Below are 17970 nucleotides of genomic sequence, written 5' to 3' on the forward strand. Positions count from 1 at the left end.
ACCCGGGATGGGCACCGTTAGCAGCCCTGGCACAGAGCCAACCTTCACCCTTTGTGGCATCCTGCCAGGGAGTGTTCGCTATCTTCTTAGACTTTATGACCTTTGGGATAGAAGCCAGAGGCAAGGCAGGGTTCCGATTCAGCAGGACATCCTAGAGTTAAAGGCAAGGCCCCCCAGGCCATGTGAGTCACCAGGTGGGGGCTCCCGCACATACTCCCTCCCCTGCCACTTTGCAGAGACCACCGAGACCCACAGTCACTAAGCACTAGGGCCACCTTGGCCCAGGAGAGTCGAAGTGCCAAGGCAGGATCCAATCTGGTGACAGGTCCCTTTGCTATTTCAGGTGAAAAAGGACGGTTAGCTTTTGAGAAGATGGACAAGCTCTGCTCAGAACAAAGAGAAGTCTTTTGCCAGGAGGCAGATGTTGAAATCACAATATTTTAAAAAATCCTGGTGGTTGAGCACAAATCTCACATCGGTTTTTTGCCGCTGCCCGGCTTGGACGTAGCCTGCGCGCTGGGTAATGGTGCTGTGCACTCCTCCAGGAGTGTGAGCTGTCCAGAGCGCTGCCTGAGGCTCCAGCCACTGACCCAGCCCCAGGGCATGGGCTGGTCTTTTGTACAGAAGCAGAAAAAAGCAAGGCAGGGGCTGCCAGGCCTCAGTGGAGCGCTCGACTTCTGGCTGCGGGTCTGTGTGACCTTCCCAGGGATGCAGAGCTGAGCTGCACTAGGTGGCCACCTACAAAAGGGCCAAGGCCAGGCAAGTCGAGGCCCTAAATAAAAGGCTCCAAGACAAGTGTGTAAAACTCCAGGCCTCCCTGCCGGTCAGCTGCTTGGCACTTCTGGGTCAACAGGCGCTGGGATGCAGCGGGCTGGCAGGTGGCTGGCCCTGTTAATGCAAGACTGCTCAGGTCATTTCAGCAGCAGCCAGGTGTCACCTTGGTGAGCTGGGGAAGGCGGGAAGGCACAAAGCCAGGGTTTCTACACGCACACTCTCAGCCTGACCTGCAGCCAGAGTGCCGGTGGAACTCCCAGACAGCGGCTGGTGGACTGAGAACCTCATTTTCCCCGTTCAGCAGCACAAACGGAAGAAGCCACCACATCAGCCCAGGAGCCCTGAGTAGCACAGGCAGCAGGGCCACTCACTCTGGCCATCCGCACCCAAATGCAATCAAGCCAGCTTCGGAAGCTACCCTAGGGTCTCGTCAATAAACCGTTACAAAAGCCATCAACTGGCCTGAAGAAAGAGTTCACTGAAGAACACACTGTTTTAAAGAAAGAAAATTAGTTTCCTATTTAAGTCTTAAAAAAAGCAAACCATGTCCTGAGATGTCTGTGTTAATAGTGCAGACAGAACCTAGGGTTTGAGGTTGCTCTAGCAATGGCATTGGAGAACTTTAACTTGAACATTCTCATCGATACTTCCTGTACATATTTTGTGCTTTTTGGTTTAACTTAGTATTTATTTGCCTTGTTCATATGTTCCATTTTCTGAAATTTCAATTAAACTATTTTAATTGGTGTTTCACTTTTTACCCAAAAGAGAGTAGACAGCGGTTGTTTCCCCAAACACCTGCCAGTGGGGAGGTCACTCCTGTGGTCTTGTGGTGCGCTGTGGGGACACTTAAAGGAGGGCGGCCTCAGGCAGCGGCTCTGGTAAACGCTGTCTCCAGGCTTCTCTGCATGCTCTCGAAGGCTCCAGGCGTGCTCTCCCCTATATGGGCACTCTGTGGCACGGCCTTTGCCCTTTTGCCCCATCTGATTTCTGGCAAACCCCCTCTTTTTTTAAGCATCAGCAGTACCCACTTACAGCAGGGGTCCTCAACCCCCAGGCCACGGACCGGTACCGGTCTGAGGCCTGTTAGGAACTGGGCTGCATGGCAGGAGGTGAGTGGCCGGCGAGCAAGCATTACTGCCTGAGCTCCACCTCCTGTTAGATCAGCTGCAGCATCAGGTTCTCATAGGAGCGCGAACCCTATTGTGAACTGCATGTGTTATTGTGAACTGCCTGTGCGAGAGATCAGCTTGCAAGCTCCTTATGATAATCTGATGCCTGATGATCTGAGGTGGAAGTTTCTATCCCAAAACCATCCCCCACCACCCCCAGGCCTGTGGAAAAATTGTCTTCCATGGAACCAGTCCCTGGTGCCCAAAAGGTTGGGGACCATTGCCCTAGAGCGTTCTCTTCTTGAAAGCTTAGAGGCCCTTTTTATACCTGAAACAGTGGGAGCAACACTGACATCTGCAGCCCTAGGCCCCTGCGGGTCCACATGACCACAGCCTGTCCTTTTCCCAGTCTCATGAGCCTGGCCTGCAGCCAGCTTTGAAACAGTCGAAGAACCTTGGAGGGTACCGGGGAACTCTTTGTACTATTTTGGCAACATTCTGCAAGTCCAAAATTACTTCAAAACGAAAAGTCAAAAAAATCACTTTGGGGGGAATTTTTACATTGTTTAATTTTGTACACAAATGAAAAACTGTACTAATTTTTTATCTTATTTTTAAGTCAACTCTATATCAAATGGACTTTACGTACTGAGATGCGGTAACCATTGTGTCTTACAGGTAATTGGGTAAGGGACGTGGTTTTGAGATTACAACTCAAAACACTGTTCTTCAAACAACACTGATAAGTTTGTTAAGTTATCCAAGGGCCCTCTACATGGGAAGCGTGGGTTTGGGAAGGAAGTGGGCTGAGGCCTAAGGTGTTCAATAAGCTCACCCTCAAGGAAAGCGCTCCAGCCTGAGGGCGCTGGCAACGCGGGGATGCTGAGGTTAATTCTTAGAAGTGGAAAACTCGAACCCCAGCTGATTGACAACATCTGTTTCACATCAGCAGGGATGGAAAGAAACAGGAGTTGCTCATCCTGGTTTAGCTCAATTAAGCAAAGAAAAAAAAATGGGAAGCACCCCAAATTCACGTTCTTTAGAAAAAAAACTTTATTGTTGCAGCTAAAACGCAAACCCATCATGAATATGGCAAGTTGGAAAACTGTACAGTCTGACAGTTCTGTGAGGTCACAGAAGACCCTGAGACACGCCCCCCCCCCACCCGGTCATGCAGCCACGTATCCACACACACCTGAAAAGGTATTATACCAAAACTTGCTTTTTTTGTTTGTTTTTATTTTTGTAAAAATGGTTTATTCCATGGCCATTGTAAAAAATAATGACCTGATGAGTAAATATTGGCTTAAGGCATATAGCAGAGCAGCTCGCTACCTCTCTAACATACGTGTAACAAGGTGGAGAGCCAGCTGCTCTCCGAGGATAGGAGGTTAAACCAGTACGTCCATTTTGAAATGCTACTATATATACACACCCAAACTACTACATACATATACAGGACTTAAAAACAACAAGCCCAGCTCAGAATGCTTACAGCCTGGCACCTAAGCCTTATCCACACCTCACCACAGCTCTATGGGGTGATGCCTCGAATGTTCCCACGACAGAATTTCTCTGTACTGGCTTCTACCACGAGAAAGGCAAAATGTGAAAATGCTGGCAAGAGAGTAGCTCGGGAGCTACAGCTGCCGTGTTTTCTTGTTAAAAAGCCACTTAATGTGGAGGTCTTCAGTTCCCTTTGCAGGAAGAGTCGTGAGCACCATCAGGCCCCACAGGGTTCGAGGGTGGGGCAGACGCGCCTCTCTCGGCAAGGTGAACCCGGACGGAGACGGCGGCAGGCTGCCTAAAGGACCGTCACCCAGGCTGTTTCAAGAAGTGTGGTTTCCAGCAGTTGCCTCTCTTCCAAATCACAGTCTGCTCAAGAAGAGTGCTGACTTGGAATGGCGGAGGCTGATCCCAAAGGTGGGGGGCGGGGGGTGTCCCTGCTTGCCTAAATCATGTCCAGAGCGTGAGGTGTGAATATGGCTTCCCATACCCTTGGAATGTCTGAGTTACAGCGAGACCCTGCTGCACCAGGACAGGCCGGGTCTCACCAGGAAGTCACTAGAGTGTCAGGCCAGGAATGAGGCAAATGCCTATTCCTGGAAAACTGCACCCTATTGCTGAGTGACAACGACTTCAGCAACAGGCTTAGGAACCACAGCCATGTAATGATCAGGTCATGCACAGGCAGGTTGGACTTGGACATGGGGCACATTAGTAAGCAGAGATCAAAGTTTCTCATTTCAAGCACATATTTTTCATCAGGACACAAGAAGACCTTACATGCATTCTAGTACACACGGGAGAGCAGTGATTGAGAACTAGATCTAGCAGATAACAGGGAGGAGAATAAGCGGGACAAAGTAATCTCACATCATGTTTCTTATTAAATACCCACGTGTTCATTATATATTATAGCATTGTTCTATCTTCTCACGTTACCCACAATATCACTAAATAACGACTGCCTTACAACCGTCCTCCTTCCCAGTACTGGTCTGACGCAGCAGGCCCATGGCAAAGTCTTCCATTCCCAGTACTACCTGAGGATTTATTATTGTACTTTTTGATAAAGCCCTTGATGCAAGGCTGACATCAAAAATTTTTAATACATTATTGGTTCAAGAAAATGCTAGTGCACTATGGACACCTTTGGGGAAAAATTGTTTAAATAAATATGGAGTGGAGAGTTGCTCCCTGCGAGTCAAGGGGGCTGTTGGTGTACCACCTGCCTGGGATGCTCCAGGAGGGAGCCCTGGGTGGGGCGAGCCTCCAGACAGGTGCAGGCCCCTTCCCTCTGCGCCGCCAGCATGGTACTCTTTCACTCTCCTCAAAAAATGGCTTGTGGATTTGGTACTCAAAGTGGAAGGGGCAAAAAGTAAAAGGATGAGGGGTGAGACACACATCCGGGGAAGATGGGTTTTAGTGCAGAACCAACGTCCGTCCGGGGCCCGGCTCTCTACGCGGTCCGGCGGCCCTTACCTACCGCGGCATGCCTGCTAGTCGGGCGTGGGCTCTGCGGGCAGAGGCGGACAGTGGGTGGAGGTGGAGTGGAGGAGGGTCAGGCTATGTGTTGCTGTTGAACAGGAACTGGAATGAAACCAAACAGTTCAGATGAGCCCAGACCCGCACCCGCAGAGCTGTCGCCTCATGCACGACCCCGGCCACACCCCCCGGCAACTTCAACCTCCGAGGGAGCAAAGGGGGTTTTGGTTTTATTTTTTACAGTAGCCCCTTCTCCCCAAAAATCACCCCCAAGGAAAAAATTGTTTGCATTTTGCAAAACCATCTGATGTACTCAGATGGCCACCTGAAAAGAGGTAAAATATTTAAAACGATGAAAAAGTCTCAGGAGGTCATTTCCATGGCCAGAGCTCTGAGGCTAGTCCTCTCTTCCCCTTACTTAACAGCAACACACGTCTAACGTGTGGATTTCTGCTGAAATGGCACTTCTCCCAATGAGGTGGAGCCCACTCCTCTGAATTAACAGAGGGCTGACATGCTGAGGGCCACCCTGTGGTGACCTCTGACCCCCAGGGAGAGGACTCGAGGACACTCTTTTATGGGAATGGGGTGATGAGGGCTGGTACATGAGCAAGATGGCTGTCACAGGAGGGAGCAATGGAGAAAGGACAATGGACACCCTGAGCAGAAGCAGAGGCAGGTTCTGTTTCTCTAGACGGCCTTATGTTGCTGTTCTTACAGTGGGAAAGCTCAAAGACCCTGTCCTGGCTCAGTGTGCACACAGCTGAGGGGGGCTTGAGCGCAAGAGCGTCCTAACCCTCTTCTCCAAGGGAGTTTACATTCGTAAAAGTTTGGGATTCCTTCCCTGGGAAATCAAATATAAATTATATAGCTAATTACATCACCTAAGGGTACGAGAAAGTTTCGTTAAGTGCCTAGTTTGTTTTTTTTCCAGAAATAACAAAAAGCTGCTTTTTATAAAGGTTAAAAACAACAATGTGTTGTAATTCTATTTTTTTCCAAAAACAAAGGAATAAAAAAAAGAGAAAGAGAGACAGACAGACGTATTTGGCATTTTCTCTACTTACTCCTGAATAGGTTAAGGCCCTGAGATTAGACTCTTATATTCTTGGGACCAGAGGGCTCCTTAAAACCCCAGTGCATCGATCCTTAATTCTCGTTAGCCCTTCCACAGTTCCAGACTTTAAAAACCTTTGATCTGTTTCTTCTGAGACTGGCTCAGATGCGCCACAGAACTGAATCCTACCATCGGGCTAGCGGCCAGTGCTCTCTGCACACGAGCATCTCGCCAGCGCGTCTGTCAGTGGAAACATACCCTGTAGCAGAGGTACGCGCCGGCCGTGAGGACCGTAGCCACACACATGTTGACCAGGAAGGGCTTCCAGTGACTCAGTGCATGGTCCTCCTCCTTCTTAGGCGGTGACGGCTCCCCTTTGGCTAGGGAGGCAGCCTGGGCACCTCGAAGACTTCCCCCCACGACCCGACTTCTAACTTCAGTGTCTTGACTCATGCTGAGGAATCAGAGGGGCAGAGATGGTTTACTCACTTTGGAGAAAGTGAATGGCAAGGATGCTGCTATTGTGGCAGGAATTCTGGGAAAAAACAAGCCACGTGTAGACAGAGTAGGGTGATGTTAACCTTCCAGCGAGCCAGCCCCTCTTCTTGGCGGGAGGGCCAGGCCAGGGCCCACAACAGCCTGAAGTCCACTTGTCACCCCCTCCCCCAGGTACTTCAGACAGCACCCACACCCAGGGTAGGGTTCACAAAGTGCCTGGGCGATTGGGCACTGTGAGGATTTATCTGGCTGGAGGATCCACTGGTGTACACACTATTGTATGACTTGCCTTCTCATGTACTGCAATTGCAATGTCTGGCCACATCAGTACACCCAGATCTCATTCTTTAAGAGCTATAGAATATCCCAACACCGGGAGAGAACGTAATTGATCAGGTCCCTGGTTATATCATTGGCTTGTCTCTAATTTTTCACTACTACAAGCAATGCGACAACAAACACAACTACCTATACACATCTTTACATGCTTATTTTGAGAGTCGCTGCAGGGTAAATTTCTCCATGTATACAACTGCTGGATCAAGTATGCACACGTCTTAAAACTTCCCTCCGGAAAGCAGGTACCAAGGGCACGGCCGGCAGTCATCTCCAGCTGGAACTAACACCTGCTCGTTCTGCAAGCTTTCTGTGCACGGCCACCTACTGCAAGCAGCCTTTCCTGACCACCTCAGTGGACACCTCTATCACATCACTGTCCATGGGCTCCCACCAAAATATGCTTTGGGTCTGCCTTTTTCCCAACAAGATGATCTAGAACACAGACCAGGGGACATGTTCTAGTTAACTCAGTACACCACACATATCAATAGGTACTCAATAATGGTTGTTAACCTGCAAGGAAGTAAAATGGGATTTAATCAAGACAACATAAAAAAGGTTACAGTCCCCAAAGGACCACTGTGGGGACTGAGGGCACATGGTCAAGCCTGGACATCACATTTCAGGACTGTCCGGAAGCCTGGGGGAGGGCACTATCATCAGGGGGCAGAAAAATGCTACTCGGTGGCACCGAGCCCCTCATTCCAACAAGCACCACAAGGTGGCACTAGAAGCCCACAGAAGTGGCTCATGTCCTGCGGCCACCCTATGCCCAATACCGGGCCTCCCGCAGTCAGGAGTGGAGTGGCTGTGGTCCACACGCCCTGTTCCCCAAGGATGCGGAAGCACTGCTTGCCAACAGGAGGCTGCGTCCACAGGGTTTCAGTACCAGTGTGTGTTTCTAGAACAGAAGGTCATCTTCCCTCAACCCAACAAGCCGGGACCCAATCATATTACCTTTCCATGCTGTAGGGTGCGGCATTTAAGGGGCTTCCTGTTTCTTCCTTGATGGGGCAGTCTTTATCCTCCTGGGTCTCATCCTTCACCCACTGGTGATTTGGGAAGAACTCCCTGCATTTCCCATTGTGTGGCTCCAGGATTCGTTTGGGTGGCCGGGGAGGTGGGGGGACGTGCTCGGGTGGGGGCTCCAGGTCCTCGTGGGAAAGCTCCTTCCACTGATCCTTGAAAGAGCAGCAAGAGGAAGTCCTATTAGTGTTCGCGTCGGCTGGCTTGTCAGGAAGTCCCCTTGCGTGAGCAGAGGTGGCGGCTTGGCGAGGGGCTCTCGGCCTCTCGGGGCTGCAGCCATGTACTTGGAAGATGAAATCTTTTGAAAATAAAGTCTCTTCTTCCTATCGATGCTCTCTGTGAGCACTTCAAAGGCACAAAGTGCAACATGGTGAACATTTTGACAACTTTCTAGCTATTTTAAACATGAAGGGTAGCTATTTCCCCTGACACCAGACGGTGTTTGAACTTTTACAACTGACAGCCTCCTTCAAAGACAAAAAAGTTAAAATGGTCACACCTGGATTCAAACAAAGGCAATGCTGACCTGCACAGAGGAGTCCCCCATGATGAATTTGGCACCTTCGATCACAGCCAAGTAGGAGAAGCGCAGCTGGTCTGCTGTCTGGATCAGCCCCATCCGAAACTTCCTCATTTCTAACAGCACTTTCTTGATATCAACGGAAGAAGGGTCTTTCCTCTTGTCCATCTGAAAGCCAGAGAGGAGACGTAAGTCAGCCAGGTCCAGTTCTCAAGGGCAATGTGACTAACACAGGTAGATGTCTGTCCCCTCCCAATCTCATGCTGAAATGTGATCCCCAGTGTTGGAGGTGGGGCTGGGTGGGAGGTGTCTGGGTCAGGGGGGCAGGTCCCTCATGAAAGGCTTGGTGCCCTCCCTGAGGCAATGCATTCACAAGAGATCTGGTTGTTAAGAGTCGGGACCTGCCCATCTCTTGCTCCTGCTCCCCTTCGCCTTCCACCATGACCGGAAGCTCCCTGAGGTCTCCCCAGAAGCCGAACAGGTGCTGGCGCCATGCTTGTACAGCCTGCAGAACCGGGAGCCAGTTAAACCTCTTTTCTTTATAAATGACCGAGTCTCAGGAACGCCTTTATTAGTAATGCAAAAACAGACTAACACAGTGAGTCTCTGTATTTTGGAAGAGGAGTGCTTCAGTTTCTATTTAGGAAAAAACATCACAGCAGAGCAGGTGGAGCTCCCCAGGGTGCCCGCAAGGGCCTCCTTACCAGCAAGAGGCAGGTATCAGCCAGACAGAAGGTCCCAGACCTGCCGATACCCGCACTGCAGTGCACCACGACGGGCCCATGCTCCGGGCTCAGTGACCCTGACTCTCGGACTTTGAAAAGAAAGTTCAAGAATGAGGCTGGCGATTCGGGGACTCCAAAGTCAGGCCATGTGGTATAGTGGAAATGTAAGATCTCTCGAGTTTCTTGGGTCTGAAAGAGAAAAATACTCACGATGATTCTAAGAGAATCATCTGTACAGAAATCACTAATTCCAAGTACACACAGAATCACCTTCCACTCATTGACCTCTAAGAGGAACATTAATTCTCAGACTTTCTCTCCCAGCGTCCACACACCCAGTCAACAAATACCACGCCCTGGGGCCAGGCCCTGGGCTTGACACTGAACCTGCAGGGTGCACCTGCTTAGACTTCACGTCCCTTCCGACTGACGAGTCCCCTCACCTTTTCTCTTTTCTCCCTATCACTTCTACTGTCTACATGGTCACAACTGGTTTCTCTCTGTCTCACGAGTCACAGTGATGCTGCGTGGCCACCCACAAAATCCTGTCATGAAGCCCTGCAAGGCCTCCCATGAAAAAGTGAACAAGGAACAGCAGGTGAGGCACTGGCTCTGGGCAACTTTCAGACAGGGCTTCAAGATGATCTGGAGGTTTCAGAGGATTGTCACTTTAGAGAAAAAAGTAACAGACTTGGTCTCCAAAGACTGGTGACTCCAAGGTGTGGCTCAACACTCAGCTGACGAGGTAGTCAAGGCGAACGACATCAGCCCATGAACCGAGCCTGGGTGCTGGCACTGCGCTCTCCCACCAGCTGCTCCAGGCGGGCACTCCCATCCATTTTCCTGAGGAGGAGGTGGACATTTGGAGGCAGAGAGTCCATGCTCAAAGCCTGCTGCAGACACTTTTGAAAGGTGGACCCCAGCCCTTGTCCCAGAGTGTCTCTTCCCCTGGCTGAGTCTGCCCCACAGGAACAGAAACAACGGCCTGGGGTCTGTTTCCAGCTCTGCTCCTTCCTTAAGGCTTCCGGCAGCTGTGATCAAAAGGCAGCCCTCACTAGGGGAAGTGCCCAACATCTTCAGTGACCTAAGAGCTCATAGTAAATGGGAACCAACCACTTGGTAAGCAATGCCCTGAGAGGGAAAGGGCTCCGGAAGTGAAAGTCTCCTAACATGGGCCCAGGAAGACAGCCACAGACAGGAACCATACCAGCCTGGAGGGTTTCCCTGTGGCCTAGTGCCAGGGCCACCTGGAGAGCAGCTGATGGCAGAAGGATTCAGGCCAGAGATCTGCTCATGATGTCTTCCTTCACTTGACGAATGTCCACACTATGCCAACCATGTGCCAGTTACCGTGTCACGGAGGCGGAGGCAAAGATACCACTTCACCCTCACTGAGCTCATGGCAGAGTTACTAGGACCTCCCCCAACTCCGCTGGGATGAAAATAATACATATTTAACCCTGCCTCAGCCATTAACTACACTAGTAAATAATATTTAATATTTATTAAATATTAAATACAGTATCTTGCACAGAACAAGGAGAAATTTGTGTATGTTAGGATAATTGCTAGAATCATACTAGGCAATTCCATCATTCTTTCCTCTCTAGAAAATGGTATCCATATAACCTTAATGACATTAAAGAAAAAGAAATATTTCTTCTATTTGGGGCGTGCAGGTGAGTGGGGAAGAAAAGGACTTAAAATGTATTTTAAAAAATTAATATTATTATTTTGAGACAGAATCTCGCTCTGTCGCCCAGGCTGGAGCACAGTGGCATGATCTTGGCTCAATGCAACCTCCACCTCCCAGGTTCAAGCAATTCTCTGCCTCAGCCTCTCAAGTACCTGGGATTACAGGCGCCCGCCACCACGCCCGGCTAATTTTTTTGTGTGTGTTTTTAGTAGAGACAGGGTTTCACCATCTTGGCCAGGCTGGTCTTGAACTCCTGGCCTCGTGATCCACCTGCCTCGGCCTCCCAAAGTGCTGGGATTACAGGAGTGAGCCACCGCGCCTGGCCGTTAAAATGTATTTTAAAACTGAGTAAGAAGCAAGCATGCCAAACTCAAGTTTTCTTTTAATCCTTGAAGGTGTGGGTTACCGCCCACTGATACCCTCCCTCACACCTGCCCACATCTTTCACAAGGAATTCACTCCAGTCTTGTGCTAGAACAGACAGCCATGGCTGAGAAAAGCCTTTTAAAAACAAAGTCTATGGGAGCAAACAGATCCTAACATCAAAACCTCTGAGCTGGCTGTATTCATTCTGCCAAGCAAAAAGCACACAGCTCTTCTGCTCTGTTGAAATTCAGTTTCCCTCAACAAGCAAAGAGTTCCCCAGAAGTCACTCTTAATGTCAGGTTTGCAAACGCTAAAAAGCATTTTTTTAAAAGTCTACTGCATAAATCCTCTAGCACATTCCAATATGCTGCCCATGTTACTCCTGAGAATCTTCCAGAAAGCGCCTCCATCCACTGTACTCAGAGCCCCTCTGCCCTACCAGGGCTATGGCAGGACTGCTGACTCTGGAGCGGTCACCACCAGAGGGCAGAAAGCACTCGCAGCAGCTGCACTGCTACCGTCCTCAGGAGCCAGGCAGCCTGAACCCCTTCCCTACTTCCTGGTAACCTGTGCTAAATTCTAGATCTTACTTTCACTATTCTTTTTTTTTTTTTTTTGAGACAGGGTCTTGCTCTGTCACCCAGGCTGGAGTACAGTGGTGCAAGTATAGCTCACTGCAGCCTTGAACTCCTGGGCATGAGCAATCCTCCTACCTCAGCCTCCTGAGTAGCTGGACTATAGGGGAGTACCACTATGTCTGGCTAATTGTTTTTGTTTTTTTTTTTTGTAGAGACGGGGGTCTCGCTATGTTGCCCAGGCTGGTCTTGAACTACTGGCCTCGAGAGTAATCCTCCTGGCCTCAGCCTCCCCAAGTGCTGGGATTAAAGACATGAGCCACCGCAGCTGGTTTACATCAACTATGAAATGAATGGCAGGAACCACGATGATTAAAAAGTAGTGCTTGAGAAGGGGAGGCATGGGGTCACCCAGAAGCAGATCCCTCCCCACCCACACAGCCCTGGAGCCCCAGTCCACATGGTCTCCCTACAGCTCCATCTTCCCTTTAGACAAAGCCCGTGCTACACACCCACAGTAACTGCTAACCCTTCCCACACAGGACCTCCCAGAACCCTGGCAAAACCTGCGTTTGACAGAAGAGGAAACGGAGACACCGTGACGAGCTGGTAAGGTGGGACCAGGATTCTACCCCAGTTAGGTTCCAGAGGTTGGTGGCTTGCCATCTTCACTGGCGCCCCCAGATGCTGCCTCGCACTCCCTCCACTGTTCCCCAGAATGAAACGAACACCTCCAAGTTACGGATCCAGGGGAATTATTCTGAAGCCCCAGGAGCAGAGCCTTCAGTGGTGGTGCTGCTTACCACAATGCCTTGCCATGTCCCAAGACCAACTTTTACCAAGCAAGTAGCTGGTGTTATAAACTCTTCCCACAACAAATGAACCCAAGACCAGGCCTAGAAAACTTCCACTAGCTATAAAACTGGAGTGAGACCCCAGACCCCTTCTTCCCTCTCTTCAGACTCAAAGACTGAGGACCACAAAAAAGGCAGCATGCTCCGCTGGGACCTGCAGACTGCCGCTTCGGTCCCTCTGCAGCTGCACAAGCAGGAACCAGTCTTTTGGGTCAGAAACTCTCCTTTCCCTAAGAACCGGTGTTAACTGTTGTTAAAGGTCAGAGAGAGCACTGTGGTTTCCACCCTCCCTGGGCATTCCTGGGTACTTGGTAGGTGCACAAGTAAGCTCCGCTCACCTCAGTGCCAAAACCACATCTTGCTCGGGGTATACAAAAGCCAGGAACACTGGCATAAGGTAATATCACCCAAGGGATAAAGAAAGAGGCATCTGAACCAGTAGCCGCCTGAAGTGCTGAAGTGCGTGCCATACTCACTGTAAGGTTTTCCAATTCTAGCTGTCGCACTGTATAATATGATTTGATATCTTCAGAGATCAATGTTAATTTCAAGTTTGTGTCTTCAAAGATCATTTCTTTTTCTTCTTTTTGTGGCCAGTACTGTGCGCATTTTAACTGGGGGAACAAATAACAGTGAATTATGGTGAGCAACCGTTTTCCTATGGCAGGAGGCCTGGAGCACATCCCACAAGCTTCATGATAACCCAAAGACCTGGGGTTTTCTGAACATGGAAGCCATGGTCAGCACAGATGCCTGCCTCATGGGGAGATGGGGGTGGGGGCACGAGGCTGCTGACTGGGGCAGGTTGTGCAGACAGGGCTCAGACTTCCAAACCCATCAGCTCCCTGGTCAAACACAGCAGTGGGGTCCTGCAGGGCTCTGACGCTTTCTCACAGTCTATGAGGTGAAGCCAGATTGTACAAAAGGCTTTGAAACTCCTCTATGTAGCCATTTCAAACATTACACAGGACCTGATCAGGCTGCTGGCATAGAATGTAGGTGCCTTACTCTGCACAGAAAACTCACAGGCAATTAAAAATAAAACTGGGAGAGACGGCAGGTGAGGCCCTTTGGAAAGGCTGAACGGTTGTCACCAAATGCAGACTCCCTTTCAGAGGCTTGGAGACAGGCTCCCCAGGGCTTGCCCTTTCATTCTGGTTTGGTTCAGTTCATTCAGAAAAATACTTTTGATGTTCTATTTTGATAATCTGAGACACTATTTGATGTTCTCGATTTAAATGTAGCTTGTTAAATTTTTCTTTAAAACAAGCAAATTTATGAAAATTTGGTTTCATTTAGGGTCTAAGACAAAAACGGACTCGAATTTAGTGACATTTACTGAATCTGCCTCAGTTATGCAAACGTTTCTGCTCATGGATAACTGTTGTGGACAAAAATGGCAGATCAACAGGGGCAGAGCTACCGGGTCAGCCTGACCATGTGCCTGGACATAGGGAAGCTCAAAGCCCTTATGATTTTCAGCGGAAGAAATGTCAGCGTGTGTCAACAGCTCTTTGGCAAATGACACTTGCAGTTCACGTGCACTGACCCACTCAAAACCTCCTCTGGGGCAAAGGATGGTGTGGGTGAAGGGAACCACTTCAGGGCCAGCTGTCTGTGAAGAGAGACTGCTGTACCCAGCAGTGACAAGGTGGGCCATGGAGGAGGGCTGAGGGGGAAATGCTACAGAGGGGGAGCAGCAGTAATTCAGAAGAGGGAAATGTTTCAGGTCAGCCAAAGTTACAGGAAAGAAAGATCAGAGAAAGCTCTATGCAAGAGGCAGGTTTTGAAAGATGACTAGGATTTCCTAGGCAGTGACTGCAAATAAGCCAGGCTGAAAAGAGCAGCTGGAGAAGGGGCCAGCAGAGGCCCAGATCACAGCTGACTGGCAGCAGGCCCACGGACCTGTGGCATCATCTGGGGGCAATGAGGAGCCAGGAAGCACTTGAGGAGGGTGAATATAGAACCACAAATGCCTATTGGTCCTGCTCTGCTAAAGCTGGAAGCTGCCCAAAAGACAAAACCAAAGCAAAATGTGGGAGAAACAAATTAAGAAACACCAGGTTGTGATGCCAGCATAGCAGCAAACTTCTCAGTGCCAGACCAGAAGCCAACAGAGCTTTCTGAAGAGTCTGGACATGGGCCTGTCTGAAGTCTTAGCCAGTTGCATCCATGTCACCTTCCTGGATCAGTGATGAGTTGCCAAAACTGAACTCTTGAATGGGGACAATCTGTCACCACTGAAGCAATTCTGCCACTCAGCATGGAGGCGCTAATTACATGGCAAGACCCCCACCTAGCCACAGTGGGTGTGGCAGCTGAAAGCAGGAACTTAGAAGAACGTGAAAAGATGCATTAATCCCACACTTCTAACAAGTAGATCTTATAATGCCTCAAAGACCCCAGAAACAAGAGACTGATCTGATAGGTTCCACACCACCCATGCTGGGGTGCGCATTCCACACAGTGAGCAGAGAAGGAAGCAAAGAACAGAAATGCAGGAGGAAGAGGCCACCATTCCTCATCTCATGAGCAGGGTAGATGAGTCTTAAATTTCACCTCCAGACAGCAAGCACTCACTTTCAAAACCAAACCTAATGCCTAATAACCCTCTGTAATCTGGGTAAAGACTCAGACTTTGGAACTGTACAAGAGGAATTCTGTCATACAACTAAGTGTCAATCACCCAATATTTATTTTTAAGGACTCTCAGGTGTCTACAGCAGCAAGCTGTGCCCTGCCATTTCCAATAGAAATTTTTGTTTTAAACACATAAAATTTTTAAAAGGCACAAGATCACTATTTTCAGTTACCCTATTACATTGATATATACTGCCATGAAAAGTAGACAGACTTTTATTAGAACATAGTTCTTCACTAGGCCTCAAATTGAGTCCTATCTTGGGTTGGCACCAGAGAAACATGGCGGTGCCAACATGCTGGCATCTCTTGTAGTTGCTGTTTCCACCATGAAGGCAGATGTTAAAGAGTCCTTGGGGCCTTCCCAAACAAGTGGGCAGGCGGTGTTTAGAAAACCTATGAAAGACATCTACATTAACCCTGTGACAGGTAATTTGGTTTCGCCAAAAATTATTAACACAGAGAACTAAGTAAGTAATTCTTAACACAGAGAACTAAATACGAGAGAAAAAATGAATTTTATGGACCCTGTGATACAAAGTGCAGTGTTTTGTGCATGAAAGCACCTGAAAGCAAACGGCAGCTTTAGCGAGGATTTCAGGAGAGAGATACAGGTGAGATTCTGCAATGGCCAATTAAACTGCCCTTGCTTACTTCCCCCATCTAAACAACAATCCCAACCCTTACGCCATGGTGCAGCCTACACTGACGTGTCTAAAGTCAATCCTTAAACAGAACCAGTGAGAACTCTAGCCATCTGGATGACCCCAGTCTAACACACACAATCATCTTCTGCATAACTGGTTTCCAGGAAGCCCAGGGTCCCAAAAGACAACAGGCATGTTTGCCAAAAGTAAGAGGGAGCATCCTACACTATTTGGTGAAGGAAGGAAATTAGAAAACAAGTATGCATTAAATGAAAACTCCCCAAAAGCAGGTTTTACCACAAGCTGTGTGGATCATTTATAATTAGATTAGCTGAGCAAATAAGATACTGTAACTTCTCATGATTTTTCCCAGCCAGCCCTCTGGGAAGGATAATGCTGATACAGAATTGAAAATGTTGATCCCAAAGAAACTTTAACAATCTCAAACCATACATTGTTTTTCATGCCAATTTGCATGCCCAAGTAATCCTCCAGTGGAATGGGATACTTAACAAAGGAAAGTAGGGACTGCTGGCACAGTTATCACAGTAAACTACAGCAAAGCCAACCAGCCATGTTTTCGATGCCACCACAGTAACCCAAAGGGAAAGGTTGTCACAGTGGATCTGTGGGCCATTTGTGGTCAGCCTTGGGTGACAGACAATGAAGCACAGGGCCTGGTGAGGCTGGAACACGTAACTACAGTGCTGGACACTGCTCAAACACATAACCACAGCGGTGGACACCGCCCCTTGCTGTAATGTGACAATGATTGCTAAAGCAAATCTTGTGCTCACAGCAAAGAGGTTTTACCAAACACTTAGCAACAAAGAAATAAATAAAAAGCAAATGCTACTGTATCTGGTAATTTCTGAATAAATGTCTTGATTTAAAATTCCCAACCCTCAATACCATCTAGAGCAGTGGTTCTCAACCAGGGGCAATTTGGCCTACGAAGGGACATTGGACAAAGTCTGGAGTCTAGACACAGCTGACTGCCACATCTGGGGAGGGGGTGCTACTGGCACCTGGTGGGTAGAGGCCAGAGATGCTGCTAAACATCCTACAATGCCCAGCACAGCCACTCCCTGTCCGGATCCCTAGCAGAGAATGATCCAGCCCAAGTATCAGTAGTGCTGAGGGTCAGAAGCCTGCAGATGGAGCCGTGCTGAAGGCTTCCACAGGCCGCCAGGCTTCCCCCTCCCTCGCAGAGAGTGTGTGCTGTGGGAACCTGATGCTTTGTTTCTTTACTCATACTTGCTGACCAGTGGTGAAGAGTGGGGGTTTGCTTCACATTTGTAACTTCACATTTTACTAATCAAGCTACTAAGGAGGGAAGAAAAAATTTAAAAACCACCTTTCACTGAAAAAGTTATTTTCTAAGACAAGATACATTGTATCATCAACAGAACACTCAGGTAAGCTCCCTATCTGTTATTATTGGGCAAATAAATACTTTCAATTTTTTAAAAAAGTAGGCAAAGGCAAAAAAACAAAACAAAACCCCAACCCCAAAACAAACCAAACCAAACCCCTATGATTTTAAACATGCGCTGTCCCAAGAGGAAGGCTTTCTGCGAGTAACTAAAGCCGTTTCTTTGTGTGTGGTGGAGGGAGAGGCTTTGTGGTTAATGCTTCAAGTTTTCACTGCTGAAGTTTCCTTTGATGTGTTGCTTCTTAACACTTGGATTTTTACACTCTAGGGCCATGACTGTGCTTTTTTTTGGAAAGGTGGCCTCTCTGGAGCCCCCACGTTCTTCTGTGGCTGGAGGCAACCAGGACAACTGTGAGAACAATGTCCCAGCTGAGCCTGGACCTGGCAAGGCCCAGGGACACCCAGTTCCCTGCTCCTGGGCCACACGTTCCTATTGGTCTCCACGATCCTTAGCTCGTCTCCTCCTGGACCCCGCAGCAGGGCTGGCAGTGCTGGGGAGCAGCGAGGGCAGGGAGGCCAAGGAGCCTGTGGCCCTGCTGAATGCTGGCCTGTGCCTGCACGGGCAGACGGTCTACACAGACTATCTACACAGTCTACACAGGCCGGTCTACATAGACTATCTACACAGGCCGGTCTACAGAGACAGTCTACACAGGACAGTCTATACATGATGTCTACAGAGACGGTCTACACAGGACAGTCTATACACGACGGTCTA

The 17970-nt window shown here is 49.0% G+C and overlaps 2 protein-coding genes and 1 long non-coding RNA gene across 6 annotated transcripts in view; 2 read left to right on the plus strand and 1 right to left on the minus strand.

The window, feature by feature from the left end:
- The window catches only part of RIPOR3 (RIPOR family member 3), a 102172-nt gene extending 100631 nt beyond the window's left edge, over positions 1-1541 (plus strand). For all 3 annotated transcript variants that reach the window (XM_025400582.1, XM_025400581.1, XM_025400583.1), the window contains one exon: positions 344-1541. In XM_025400582.1, the coding sequence (XP_025256367.1) occupies positions 344-444 (101 nt within the window). In that variant the 3' untranslated portion in view covers positions 445-1541. The remainder of the gene's footprint in view (positions 1-343) is intronic.
- A 1379-nt stretch (positions 1542-2920) lies between these two features.
- Positions 2921-17970, minus strand: part of PTPN1 (protein tyrosine phosphatase, non-receptor type 1) — a 73823-nt gene continuing 58773 nt past the window's right edge. For both annotated transcript variants that reach the window (XM_025398757.1, XM_025398759.1), the window contains 6 exons: positions 13007-13144; positions 9019-9228; positions 8321-8482; positions 7726-7949; positions 6190-6385; positions 2921-4979 (listed from right to left, as the gene is read on the minus strand). In XM_025398757.1, coding sequence (XP_025254542.1) covers positions 4956-4979; positions 6190-6385; positions 7726-7949; positions 8321-8482; positions 9019-9228; positions 13007-13144 — 954 coding nt within the window. In that variant the 3' untranslated portion in view covers positions 2921-4955. The remainder of the gene's footprint in view (positions 4980-6189; positions 6386-7725; positions 7950-8320; positions 8483-9018; positions 9229-13006; positions 13145-17970) is intronic.
- LOC112632771 lies at positions 9294-16683 on the plus strand. Its single transcript, XR_003121441.1, has 2 exons — positions 9294-10158; positions 12638-16683. It is a non-coding gene; the product is annotated as an uncharacterized LOC112632771 (long non-coding RNA).

Source organism: Theropithecus gelada, chromosome 10 (genome assembly GCF_003255815.1).
Source record: "Theropithecus gelada isolate Dixy chromosome 10, Tgel_1.0, whole genome shotgun sequence".
Taxonomy (NCBI): Eukaryota; Metazoa; Chordata; class Mammalia; order Primates; family Cercopithecidae; genus Theropithecus; species Theropithecus gelada.